Source organism: Apis laboriosa, unplaced genomic scaffold (genome assembly GCF_014066325.1).
Source record: "Apis laboriosa isolate Shangri-la unplaced genomic scaffold, ASM1406632v1 scaffold125_cov141, whole genome shotgun sequence".
NCBI lineage: Eukaryota > Metazoa > Arthropoda > Insecta > Hymenoptera > Apidae > Apis > Apis laboriosa.
The window spans coordinates 2,004,117-2,019,613 of NW_025221145.1; the positions used below are offsets into that span (position 1 = coordinate 2,004,117).

The 15,497-nt window shown below is 17.8% G+C and overlaps 1 protein-coding gene across 4 annotated transcripts in view; it reads left to right on the top strand.

Moving 5' to 3' along the window:
* Positions 1-15,497, top strand: part of LOC122720326 (glutathione S-transferase-like) — a 32,000-nt gene that overhangs the window by 9,753 nt on the left and 6,750 nt on the right. For 2 of the 4 annotated variants that reach the window (XM_043946946.1, XM_043946949.1), the window contains exon 2: positions 14,192-14,353. In XM_043946946.1, coding sequence (XP_043802881.1) covers positions 14,209-14,353 — 145 coding nt within the window. In that variant the 5' untranslated portion in view covers positions 14,192-14,208. Of the gene's footprint in view, positions 1-9,810; positions 9,913-14,191; positions 14,354-15,497 lie in introns of those variants that run through there. The other 2 variants (XM_043946947.1, XM_043946950.1) reach the window with 2 other exon arrangements.

The following is a 15,497-nucleotide window of genomic DNA, read 5'->3' on the forward strand; positions in this document are numbered from 1 at the left end:
TAGTAATATAATTTTTGTTTTGTTAATAGTAAAATTATAATTTTTTTTATATATTTTATATTAATCTATGTAACAATTATTTATAATATGATATAAAATATAATAATAAATTTTACATGTTTATATTATCATTTTACATATTCATATTATTCTTATCGGACATATGTCACCTCTGATGTGATAATTGTATTTTTATCATATTGAATATCACGTCAAAATTGCTAAATATATATATATATATATATATATGAAATTGCATAATTGTCAAATGTACAAATATTTGTTTCTTCATTTTATAGTAAAATTATTTTAATTTAACCATATTTACTTAACTAATTATACAGTGAATAATACAATGAAAATTGTTAAAATTTTTATATAATAAATGTATTTTTATATTAAACAATATAATCAATACAATACAATACAATACAATAATATATATTAAACAATATATCTTTATTCATGCGATTCCTAAATAAAGTTAATAGCAAATTATTTTCAAAGCACTAATGTTCGATAAGAGTTAAAATATCAATAAATTTATATATAATACAAATACAAATATATAATTTATATATAATACAAATACAAATATATAATACAAATGTCTAATAAAAAATAAATTGTATTTATAGAACTAAAACTTTTTGTATTAAAGATATTTTGTATTAAAGATTCGTGATAACACTATTTAATACTTCTGTTCTCATATTTATATTGATATTTTTGATTTAGCAATCATTATTCATTTTTTTATCAATTGTGAAAATGATAAATGATAATGTCGCATTTGTTAGATAAAAATAATGTTTACATTAAATTATGATTTGTTTTTTTAAAAAAAATCCAAATAGGGTATATGGCAATATACAAAACTTTTCTTTTATAATTTTTTATGTTTTAATCATTTATTATACCGCGATATCAGTTTTTCTATTGTATTGTAAAATTATTGTCTAAATTACGATAATCATTTTTGTATCGCTTTGAATTCATTCATTAGAGTTTTGAGAAATCTTTTTCTATAATCCTAAAATGAAAAAATACATTTTTACAAAAATCTGGATTACATGGAATGTGTTGCCATCTTCACTTGAATTTTTTCTAAAAAAAAGCAAATTATTACCCTGACTTTCAATTTGGATATTATTTCCAATGACATGTTTTATAATTGATAAAAAATGAAAAATGATTGAAAAATTGAAAATATGAAATATCAGAACTATTTAATGTTAAGTATAGTATATAATGTTAAGTATTTAATAGTTATCAAATTTCATTGAAATACTTTTAATTTATTTTTTGATTTATAAAACATGTATAAAATATGTTGTATAAAATATGAAGAAAAAAATATTTTATATTTGATAATAAAAATAAAAATTAGTAAAAAATATATATTTGAACGCATTTAAAAAAATATAAAATTAAAACTTCAAAATTCTTTTCGAAAATTAATTTGCAAGAATCTTTTATACACATAATCTGGAAGATTGATAACAAGTTTTTTTATTATTAAGAAATAATCATATAATTTTTATTTTTTTATTCTATAGTAATTCTATAATAGTATTGATTGTTTTTTCAAGAATCTTAATGACTAAAAAGAAATTAAAAAAAAAATTTTATTTCATCAAAAAAATTTATAATTATTTCGAAAAATTATATATCTTATATTTATTGATTATTAACAATAAATTGTTAGTAATTGTAATTATAAAATTGATTTTCGATTAAGATAATTCAATTAATATTTGTTTCTGGATTAATTTCTGATATCATCTTAATTTTTGTGAAATTTAGGAAAAACATTACCAATAACAACATTATCATAAAATTTATAGACAAAAATCAAATAGATTGATATAAAGTTTATAATTAATATTATTTCTGACAAAAATTTTATTTTTTCGAGAAAATAACAATAAAAAAACATTATTTTATTGTTGATTGTTGTTAATTAAATAAATAATGTAATAATAAAATTAATGTAATATTTCCTTTCCTAGATTAATTTTTGGTATTTTCTGTTATATTCTAAATTTTATTATTTCTATTATCTTTTAAAACACAAAATTTTTTATGAAATTTGTAAAAATATGTCTATTTTTAATTAAATTAATTAATAAATTAGATAAAGCAATTGAGTATTAATAATATATACATCCTGTTATTTATTTTAGGAAATCTAAATAATGTAATTAATCATATAAATAATATTGTTTATCATTTTAAAAATTTAATATTCAAGATGATCAAGAAACTACATGTTATATTTTAATTTAACGGACCATCATATTGTAGGATATAGAGTAGAATAAGATTTTCATTCTGAATAAATAAATTTCTGATATCAAGCATCTAATCTGAAGAAATCTCCATGAAATCTCTATCTCTAGAATACATATTGGAATTAGTTGTTCGTAGAAATATATTTGTAGATAATTATATCATCTAAGACATTTACATTTGTCAATATAGAATATACTGTAATAATTCTATAGTAATTTTATGTGAAAAAATAAATCGAAAAAAATAAAAATAAAATTTTTTAAGAATAAAATTCGATGTTTTATTTTCAAGTAAAATAAGTTCGAAAAATTTCCAACTAAAACTAAAATTGATTATTTCCGATTACATACAAATATATTATCGATAGTAATTAAATATATACGTATGAAAATAAGCAAAAAAGATAGAATAAATTTTTATCATTTAAATTCCTTTAAAGTTTTTCTTTAAAAAAAAAAATTGAACATATACAATCAAAGAGCTATGTAATCAGCATAATATAAATATATAATATATATAATCAGCAATTTTTTTAATTTTTTTAAAAATTAATTTTTAATTGAGAAAAATTTATTTTACATTTTTTGCTTATTTGTTTATTAATTATTGTTTTTTTGTTTATTATATAAAAAATTTTATTTTATATTTTCGATTTATTTTTTCAGAGTCATTTTCAGTTTGATTGTACCATCATTTCTATATATTTCTCGTCTATTTTAATTTACTAACTTAACCTAGCATTTATCTAATTTAATCTAATCTAAAAATTTTTCTGCTTTTGAATTAGAATGAAAAAATTTTAAAGTTGTTTTATTCGAAAACGAAGTTTTAAATAAAAAAATTTTATTCCACTTTTTCGACTTATTTTTTCATGTAAAATTATTCTATCAGTTATAGGACATTTTATATATCTGATGAAATTTATATTTCCAATTAATCTTTTTTGTAAAAGAAATTTATCTTTCTCAAAAATAAATTACCATCCAGTTTTTATAATTCATTCGCAAGATTTCATTGAAATTATCTTTAAAATCAATTCTGTGATAGCTATCAACATTGTAACTTTGTAATTCAACTAAATTTTGTAATGCATTTTAAACAGAATTTTTTTTTTGTTTTTTGTGTAATCCCTAATGAAATCAATGAAATTTTCACGGAAAGAGATGAAATTGTTTTAAATAAGAAAGAAGAAAAAGTTTTTATTTGCTGTTTCTCGTTCTGACGTTTTCTAAGAACGTTGATTGGTGTCTGATCATAAAATCATAGATAAAAATATTAAACCCCTTATAGTTGCACAGCTTTCATCATCGCCTAGCAACGTCAGTCGTCTTTGAAATAGTTACCAAGACTTCGATCTTCGATTGCTTAATGTGATATCGAATACGAAACGATGTCTTGCAATTCATCAAATAATTTTTCATCTTAGTCTGAGTAATTTCAAATATTGAAGGAGAAAAATATAATTTTTCCATTCCATTCTATTTATTGACAAACGACAAATGAATATCGTGACTAAAAATTGAAGAATATTATTGCTATTATATTGAGATACTGAAATTAAAATTATTTTTAATTATTGTCATTTAACATAAAAATTTCTTATTTCTATTAAAAATATTATGTTCTTAATACAAATGTAATTATTCTTGATTAATTGAAATCTCTATCAACCAAGATTTTAATTATTTCAATTGTTTTAGAAGTTATAAATAAATTGTAGATTTTTATATAAATATATATTATATAAAAATGTTTTACATATTTTATAGTGAACATGAATAAATATTACACATTTATAAATATTATACATTTTTATTCTGATATTAATTTTATTTATATGATGATGAATTTAAATATTATAAGAAAATTTAATTATATTCTAAGTAAAATAAATAATTTTCATATGATATTAAAAATTGGAAAAAAATTTAAATAATTTAAATTTGTAGAAACAGCAGAAAATATACACTATTAAAAAAATAATGTTTCGTAGAAAAATTTTTTTCAGCTTAGTTTTTTTTAAATAAATAATAGCAATTTATTAAAAAATCATAAAGAAACTTTTAAATAATATTATAATTTTATATAATTTTATATAATAAAATTCTATAAATCTATATAATAAAGTCTATATAATAATGTTTTGCAAATATGTAGCTTAATATATATTTTTAATATTTTTTTTATTTTTTATACATATTAATTGAATATTTAATTTAATATAAAAGTTCACAATTTATCGTAAGGCATAAACAATGATGATAAAGAAAGTATATGTGTAATTATAAATAAAAAATTAATAAAATAAAAAATTTTGGTTGATAGATAGAATTAATGATAGAATTAAAAATGGATAAGAAAAGTTCTAACTATAAATATTCATGAACAGAAATACATATTTGCTACTATAAGAAAACCATTTTTTTTATAGAAAATTTTTAATTAAGCTTTATTATTTTATTTTGTAAGTACTGAATCTTTTATTGGTATTTATTATTTTATTTTGAATTTTTAGAATTATTAATGATAATTAATTTCAAATAGAAAGTTAATTATTAATAATATTATAATAATTATTATAATAATTTCACTTAAAATAGAAAAGTGCATTTTCTTTATATATATAATTATTTTAATTTTAATTATTTTTATTGTATTGAAACATTTTTAAAATAATTTTTTTATTAATAATTATAATAATATATTAAAATGTTATGTAATACATTACAAATAATATTCAATTAAATTTCGTGTTACGAATTTATAAAAATATTAATTTTACATCTGAATAAAAATCATAAGAATAAAATATTAAATGAGAAAAACTAATATTTTAAAAATTATAATTATATAATATTTTCGAAATTGAAAATTTTATTCATAATGACATTTTGATATAAATTAAAGATTAATATCATTTTTCACTAATATCATTTTGAAGCAAGAATAATTCAATTTTAAAAATTTCTTTCAACAAAATATTTTTTTTATGAACCAACATCAAAGAATCAATATATTAATTCAAGAATCAATATATTAATACAAATATATTAATTCTTAATTTTAATGAAAGTCTGATTATATGCAGAATATAATAGATTACATATAATTATTTTTTCGATGAATACTTTTTTAAAAGATTTATCTTTGCACATTAATCCAAATTGAAAAATTCACGTTCATGATCAATATTAATCGGCAAGATTCATGCAAAGAAGCGTTTCATTTGCCATAATCCGATCTTGGATTTCGGTTTAGTTATTGTCGCGTTCTAATAATATTTACTGGAAACTTAATCTTGTATATTTATATCTTGTATAATTAGTAATAATAGAGAGGTATCACAAACAGGTTAGGTGTTTCATATCTCGAGATTCGTTATAATTAATCGGATTAATTTTATTTCCTCTAATCTAGGAATAATCCATAATAATAGATTTTTAATGATTTGATGTTTGCAAAAATTAGAGAAAATGTAAATGAATATTTTTTTAAATCAACTTTTTTAAATTAGATTTTTTGAAATTTTTTTTTTTATCTCTTAGGCTGAAATATTTGAAAGATTATAGGATCTAATGTTTTTAGAAAAATCAAAAATATGGAATGGAATAAGAATTTTAGATGATTTTTGCAAAAAATAAGTTATGTATGTGTATATATTATAATTGAAATTTATAGATTTTATTTTTATTTATTTTTTTTTTAAATAGAAAAAGATATTAGATAAGAATTTAAAAATTGAATTAAAAAATACTAAAAAGTGAAAAAAAGAATGTCAGATGACTTTTTAATAAATATGATAATATATCATATATATCATATATATATAATATATCATATATAATATATATAATATATCATAATTGAAATATATTTGAATATTATTGTGTCTTTCTTTTTAGATTTTTTTTTTTTTCTAATTTCTTAGAAATGTTATAAAGTTTTATAAAGAATTTATGAATTTCGGATAATTTTTAAAAAATATAATGTTTATTTATTATATTATAATTTGAATGCATTATATATAATGGAATAATGCTATTTATAAGGAATTTTGTTACTTTAAGAAACTTAGAATGAACCTGTAATTATAATAGTAATTATTACTAATATAAATTATTATATATAATATATAATAAATTATTATATATAATATATAATAAATTATTATATATAATTATGATTTTAGAGTTTTAATTTGTAATTAAAATACGAATATTTCGAAATTTTTAAATTTTCATTAATTAATAATGTAAAATATGATTTTCCAATATATGTAAATATTATTATTCATTATTTTCTGTTTTGATCTGTCCATTCATTATCAATTAATGTTCATCNTCTTAAATGGATGTTAATTACTCAGTTATTAATATTATTTCCTTCGTAATAAGTTATTTAAAACTTAATTGTTTACTTTGTGATATCAATTCTATTGTAAATTACTATTTTTACTAACTTTGATTCTATGGATGAAAATATAATTTATGAAAATAATTTTATTTTTTATTTCATTTTATCATGATCATCAATTTATCATGTATAAAATATAATTTTAATATTGAGAATTATTAAAAATAAAACATTATAAAGATTTATTTATTAATAATGGAAGAGAAGAAATTTATTTAATTTAAAATCTAATAAATAAGAATTATTGTAAATAAATAACTTAGTGCTAGCATAAAAAATATAATAAAATAATAATACATAAAATAAAATGAAAAAAATATTTACATCTAAGATCATAAAGAATTAATAGCTAACTTTATAAAATAAAGAATAAAGAGATCTAAATTACATTATAATAATTAGATATATATAATAATATATATAATAAGATATAATAATTAGATATATATATCACATTATAATAATTAGAAAAGAAAAGAGAAAAATACTTAATCAACGTACGTATAATAGTATTGCATCTTGTGTAAAATGAATATGATATAAAATCAATATTTTTGTGTGCACAAATAATTAATAATGTAATTATGTATAATAAATATTGTAATTATAATATTTCTAGGAATTATTAAGAGCAAAAAAGAAACAAAAAGATGAAAATTTTAATATCAAAAGAAAATAATCAACATTTTTTTATAATTTCTCAGCTAAAAGTTTAAAATCACTTTTCTAGTGTGTCTATATATATCGAGTTTAATGCTAATTTTATTGTTAATTTGAATTTTATTGATAATATTAATATCAATTTTAATTTGATTTCTTTTTTAATTTCTCGAATTCTAAACAATATTCTTAATAATTCCAAATATTTGATCGATGATGTATTTTTTTTCACAAAAATCTCCATTTTCTCCAATAAAATAAAATACATATCCAATAAAATAAAATATTATATTATATTAATAAATAAAATATTATATAAAATAAAATATTATATATTATATTGTATGAAGATTTATCATTGCATCAATACCTCTTTCTCGATATTCCAGAGAAATCATCTTCTATTTTATCCGTATTTCGACTCCTGATTATCTTTACTTTTTCACGCATTATTCTTTCAACTATCGATTTATAATCGTGCACTGAATTTAGAAAATAACCATAAAATCGATAAAACACGGAAATCGGATGTGGCAAAGTTAATTTCGTCTATCAGTGAGCACCAAACAATGACGATTTCCGACTTATCTACTCGCGCACGTATTGCTATTTCGATAATACCCTCTTTTGCATGCGCGTAAACACGCAACCTCCTCGTTACCCTCAAAACTGACCGGTCAGAGATCTATGGATGAGATAAAATCCGATGATTATGGTTACGAAAACGGCTTACGAGCATGTGAATTACGAGCTAGTTTCAAATAATGCAATCAAAGATTATAGATGGATTTCTATTAAGATATTTATTTATAAAGAATATTTTTTATTTTCAATTAAGAATGATTTCTTTCAAAAGAAGAATTTTATTCATCTTAGCAAAATACTTAAGCTAATTTATCAGAATTTAATAAAGAAAATCCTTCATTTTATTGTCACTTTTTAATATGAATCGAGAATAAATAAATCATTTTAAATCCGGCATTGTAAATTATAATCATCCTATAAATAACAATTGAAAAATTTATTTTAATATGTTCGAAATATATATATATATGTGCAACATATATGTCATGGAGATTTTTTATTTTATTCTGACAATTGATGTGTATTGATGTGTACAGTGAATTTTTCTAAGAAATATGAAAGATGAAAAAATTTTTCCATATATTTAATTTTTCTTTCGAATACATATTCTTTATACAAGTGTTGTTATCTGTATTTTAAATTTCGATGCATTTTTCGCCATTTTATAACCATTTTTTGTACTTATCGGAAATTAATATCTTCCATCGGGAATTTCCTTCGATTTTCTCGAATATCTTAATAGATAATTTAAAAAATCAAACTGTGTATAAATTGCTGCAACAACTTATTTAAAACACAAAAATTACTAAATCATACAAGAGCTGAGAATCATAGCAATATAAATTACATGAAAATTATTTTGAGAAATTCATATTAATATTTAAGAAAAAATTTTTTTTCTTCGTTATATTTTTATATTTAATAGAAAATATTTTATATTAATGGCTTCTTGATTGATGATTAATTTGTAATTAATATATAGAAATAATTTGTATTATTTAACTTAATTAGTTAACTTAAAATAATATGAATTTCGAATCAATAATTCTGTTATTGATTGGATTTATATAATTATTCTTAATTCTCCATATAAGTTGTAACTTTCGATATTATTTTTTATCAAAGCAATTAACATTAAATAATAAAAATAAAAAAAAATACTTTTTAAAAACAGAAATAATGCCCTCTAATTTTCTATTTCTTTTTCTTTTCTTTTTTTTCTTTTTTTTTTTAATTATATTATCAAAGATTTATGTATTCTGAGAAATTTTATCAAGAATTTTATTGGCTGTGTTTAATGATAAATTATTGGTTTACGAATGGATAGATTTATAATTTCATTATCATTCGTTTATCATAAACAGAAATTCTCAAGTATTTTTGGAATATATTTTAATTGGAACTCGAATATTTTTTTCATTTTTTGTTAATAACTTTTCTTTAATAAGGATTTGTTCCTCTTTTATGCAACAATAAAAGTTTCTTTTAAGATTAAGTTTTAGATATTATATTTGTTTTCATGCATATCGCTAATATACTAAATTTTCAAAATCAATATTCCAAAAATTGTCATCAAAATAAATATTTTTAGATTTATATTTTTATATCTAAATTATTATTATTTTAAAAGAATAAAGTAAAAATTGTTTTTAAATATTTTTTATGAAATATTTTTATGTAATAATTATGTTGATAATAATATTCATTATAAATAATAAATATAACTTTTTTAGATTATCAAAGAAAAAATAAAAATTATTGATAGTGAAATGTACGAATATCACACAACAATAAAATTGTACTTTTTTGCAAATCATTTCGACAATAAAACAGATTAGATTAGACTTTATAAAATGTAAATTTTTTTTAGATATTGCCAGTGTCAACAATCATCATTCAATATCTCTATTCTGATAAAATATGGGTTACAAAATTAAGTTTCAAATCATAAAACAATACGTGAGTATAATTGATTTCCCAATATATTTCAATGTTCTATATTTAACGTGTCGGATATTGATTAAATACAAAACAAGAAATCAATAATCGACATTTCAAATGACATGTAATGATTGCAAAAGACGCACAACTATTCGTTTTCCACGGGAAATCGAATAATACTTTCCGATTGAATGGTAAAAACAGAAGCAATAAAAGTCGCATTGGATAGTGCAATAACGGCACAATCGATAACGATTGTCACAGTTAAATTAATATCAATTCTTCTCCATTTAATCTCTTTATTTCTTTAGAATTTTCTATAGAATTTTTTTCGATTGTAAGAAGCGATATAAAAATGAAAAATAGAAATGAAAAAAAGAAAAAGAAAATTTGATGAAAAAATCAATTTAACATTATAATATTATAAAAAACGAATAGCGATACTAATCTCTTTTCGTTTTCTTTTTGTTTTCTCTTCTTTTTATCTTTTATTATTAATTTTTGCAGAATTTTGAATTTCTCTATCAAAAAATATAATTATTTATTAAATAAAATGCGACAGTCATAATAGAGATATTAATTTTTATTTTAAGATATTAATACATGATAATTAATTTTGTGTCATAAAAACATTTTGTCAAATACTAAATTATGATATATAAAATAAGAAAAGAAGAAAAAGAAATTTTTTCGCATAATATATTTTTTTTTAATATTTAGATAAGAGAAAGAAAGAAAACTAATGTTTCAATATATTTTATCGCTATTTATCGCAATTTATACAAAAGTTGAAGAATGCTATCATTTCGATTGTCGACATCATTTTATTGGGTTGGAAAAATTCGCATTAAATATTTGAATAAATATTTCTGTCAAATCATTATAAGAAAAGTTAGAAAGTATTTAAAGCAGATAAAAATTTAAAAAATGATACTAGTAATTAAAATAAACTCAAAAATTGATATATAAAAATCTTGGAGTTTGTATTATTATATTATTTGAAGTTTAATATTAATATTATTTTTCAAATTATATTTTATAGTTATAATTTAACTTTATATTATATGAAAATCAGATAGTCCTCTTTCTATTTCGTTTTATTTAATACAAAAAAAAAATTATTTAAATGTGCTTGATAAACAAGTTAATGAATTTTAATAAACATATTAATTTTTGTATTTCTTTTAATCTCTAAAATCATTCTTTAAATTTTCTATCAAGTTTATTTTTAACTATCGATTATCAAAATATTATCGATAAATTATATAGTTTTTAATATATTAATTATATCATTAAGATATCATCATTAAGATATCGCGTACAAATAGAATTTTTATTTTCTCTTCAAAGTTATTATTAAAGTATAAAAAAATAATATATTGTAATAAAAATAAATAAAATTGAGATTATATTGAAATTATATTATACTATTTCAGTCATTTGTATTTTATGTCATTATATAATTATATTATTATATTATATTATATAATTATATTATTTTATGTCAATGTATAAGGATATTTTAAATATATTAAAAATTCGATAAAAGATTTATAGATAATCATTATATATATATAATAAATATATAATAACATTTTTAATAATAACTTTGAATAAGAAAAAATAAAAATTTTAATTATTTTTATCTGTTATCATTTTAACATATAATATTATCAATATATCGAATTATCAATAACATATTATTAATATATATTGATATTTATAATGATATCAATAATATCTTTGAATATAAATATTTGTATCAAATTCGAAGAAATCATAAAATACTATTTTTAATAATAAATAAATAATTCTATTTATTTTGAAGAATTTTGTAAATGAAATATTTTGACGTAATATATTTTTAAAATTATTTAAAAATAAATGAGTATTTGAAAATAATATTTTATTTAAAAAATAAAATTAATTTCAATTATAATATTTATTTTAAATATTACTGCTGAAGAAATAATGATACAAATTCAATACATTTATAAAAAATACAAATAATTTTTTATTATGTACTGTGTACTGAAAATCATGATAAATTGATTGAATAATTTTCCTAAAATAATTTTTCTATTCTAAAATATTTTTAGAAATTTACACTTTAATTTCTTTTAATATCTCGACAATAGAAATTCTTAAATTTTAGATTAAAAAATGAATCGAATCACATCAATCCATTGTATTATTGTGGATGACTAATATTTTAAGAAAAATTAAAATTATTTTTTTAGAAATTTATTTTTTTGTTAGATTATTAGAATAAAATATTTTAATTTGTTATTCAAATTTTTAAAATGAAAATATTTGAATTGCCGAAATTTTACATTCTATTTAAGATATCATTTTATTTAAGCTAAATGGAATTTAAGATATTAAATAGTATTTGAAATATTTATTTCGCCAAAAATTACATGACACTGGCTCGAAGCGATAAGTCACGATACAAGAACGTAGAAGAAAAGGGATCACGTAGGAGGAAAAGGAGGATTAGGTAGAATGAAAAATCTTTTGAAAGAGTGAAAAGCTCACAATCACCGAGTTGCTCGAAATCTTTTGTTTTTAATGCTCAATTGTTCCAGGAGATAGAAATTGCGAAGTGTCGAGGTCATTGTCCGATATTTTTAAGAATATACTATCTTATTTACAAGACTGAGCCACGTGAATTTTATGATATATTCTCGTTGTAAATTTGTTAATCAAATTTTTTAATTTATGTACTGTGGATCATAAACAAGTAAAGTGAAGAATATTCTATAACTTGAAATAAAATATAAAATAAAAATTTTATAATTGCATTGAATATTTTATTTTCCTGAAAAATATGTAAAAAATAAAACACTTTTTAAAACATTAATAACTTTTTAAATTGAATTAAAATTGAATAACTTTAAAATTAAATCAAATGACTTGAATTTTTTGAAATATTAAAAAAATTAATTTATTAAATATTATAATATATTTTTAGAAGATTTTTTAAAAATTGCTATTGGAATTGCAAAAAAAAATGAAAGTAATTTTTTAATTATTAATACTTTTTAATTTTTTTAATTTGAATTTATAATAAAGATTTAAAGCTTTTCTAAATCTAAATAAATTATATAAATGCACAAAGTTCGAATTAAAATTAATTGATGCATAAAAAAAAACTAAATAAGAATCGAAAAATATATAAATTTTCAAATCTATTACCAAATTATAAAATGTTTATCGTAAAAAAATTTGAATTTTGATTTTACAGTAGCAGAACTGATTTTGAAATTTTATACATGTATATTATTTATTTATATCTATCTGTAATTATTGACATGTATAAAATATATGTTTTAAATCTTCATTTAGTTTAGATAAAAAATTGTGATGTTTATTTTTTTTCTTTACAATTTCGATTAATTCGAGCAATTTTTAGAAAATATTTTACATTATATACTACATTAATTTTTCTAACATTTCAAATTTATTTTAATTTTAAAAAAATTATTCTATTTTTTAGCATACAAATATTTTTATTCTTTACTATATTTAAAAATTAATTAATATTATATATTAATAATTGAATGTTACATATTCAAATTATTAGTATTCATTTTTGTACAATGTCGTTTTTATTTAAAATTTGCAATGATTAATTATTAAAAATATCAAAAGAATTCAATCATTTATAATTTTTTCTTATGATGATATCATTAAAAATGTTTTTAATAAAAATTTAGATTGATGAAAATGTTATTACATTTTTCTTTTAAGTTTTTCATTTTCATATCATTTTGGACAAATTGAAAAATCATTTCAATAAAAAATTTTTCTTCGTTATGTGCAGTATAATCCAGATTCGTTTTAAAAAAATAAACAAAAAGAATCGACTAGTTCAAATAGAAACTTTATCCAATGTTTCATTTATAACTTTCATATCCTATTTTCGTTGCATTATTTCAAATAAATTAAAACTTCGTTTGAAAATTCTTCAAGTAAAATATTTAAAATTTAAGTATAAAATAAATAAATATATTTAAAATATTTAAAATATTAAAAATTTAAAATTAATTAAAATTTCACATTTCATTTATTAATTACTTACTTATTTTTATTTCATTTTCTTGTTATTATTTTTAAAAAGAATATTAATTTATTTATATATGTTATATATTTAAAATTATAAAATATTTAAATTTTATATATATATATGTATATATTATAATTCTATTCTTCAAAATTATCAAATTTTATTTATTTTATTAAATTTTAATTATTCTAATTACACAGAATTATTATATTATATTATTGTTTCTAGTCTACAGGTAAGGAAAAATGACGGAAAGACAATCGATTTACAAATTAATCTACTTTAACGCTCGTGGTCGTGCCGAGCATATCCGCTACATATTTGCATACGCTGGCATTGACTATGTCGACGAGAGAATCTTCAAAGAACACTGGCCTGAATTGAAAAAATGTAAGTACACGATATCGATTTTTTACTTTTGCCGATATTAAAATTATGAGAGAGATTTACATAACAAGACAATTCCTTGATTATTTTTTTTTGTGAAAATACATATTTTTTCTTATAAAAAAATATTAAAATTTCATTTTATAATTGCTTTTAATTCTTTATATCTATTTTTGATTTTTACAATAATTTTTTAAACAATTATAATACTAATTATAAGTAGGAATTATAGTATTTAAATTAGATTCGCTATTTTCTTTTAAATAATTTTTATTATTATTAATTAAATTATAAATTATGGATATATATAATAATTTTTTCCTTGGAAAGATTATCATCTTATCTTATAATGTTATATAAAGATCTATTTAAAAGTTATATTCTATCTACGAACAATTATATGAATAATATAGCTGATATATCTATAATATGAAATAAAGGATAATTTAAAATATAATAAATTAATATTAAAATTTTAATTATTGTTTAAAAGGTTCTAAATTATTATATATATATAATAATTTTTATATAACTTTCTTCATTCTTTTGTATTGATTCATGCAAATGGTTAATACAATTATGCATTAATGAATAAAATTATCAAAAAAATTTCATGAATGAAAACTTATGTAATAATATATAATTTTTCTTTCATTTAAGAAAGCTAAATGTGTTAAATTAAATTATATAATATAATATAATATAATATAATATAATTATAATATAATTTAATATAATTATATTATATTATATATTATTTCTCAATCAATTTTTAAAAAAATAGCTATTCTTTTTTAAAACAGACAGAGAGAACATCATTTCAAATTTTGTAATGGTATATTCTTTTTTCAATCAAATGGTACACTGATGTCAGCTTGTATACATTTGTATCATGCGAAAAATTCTGAAGAATCATATTTTCAAATATTTACATAAGAGATTAAAAGAAACTACATAATTAAATATTAAAAAAAAGATTATATAAGTTTTACATTTCCAACTGTACTACTGAATTAATAAATTCGCTGTATCATTGCAGAAATGAAATTATCTTTCAATCATCTTTTCAAAAGAATAATATCTAATCTATATCTAAAGAAAAATATCTAAGAAATTTTGCAAATTTTATGTATCTTTATATCAGAGA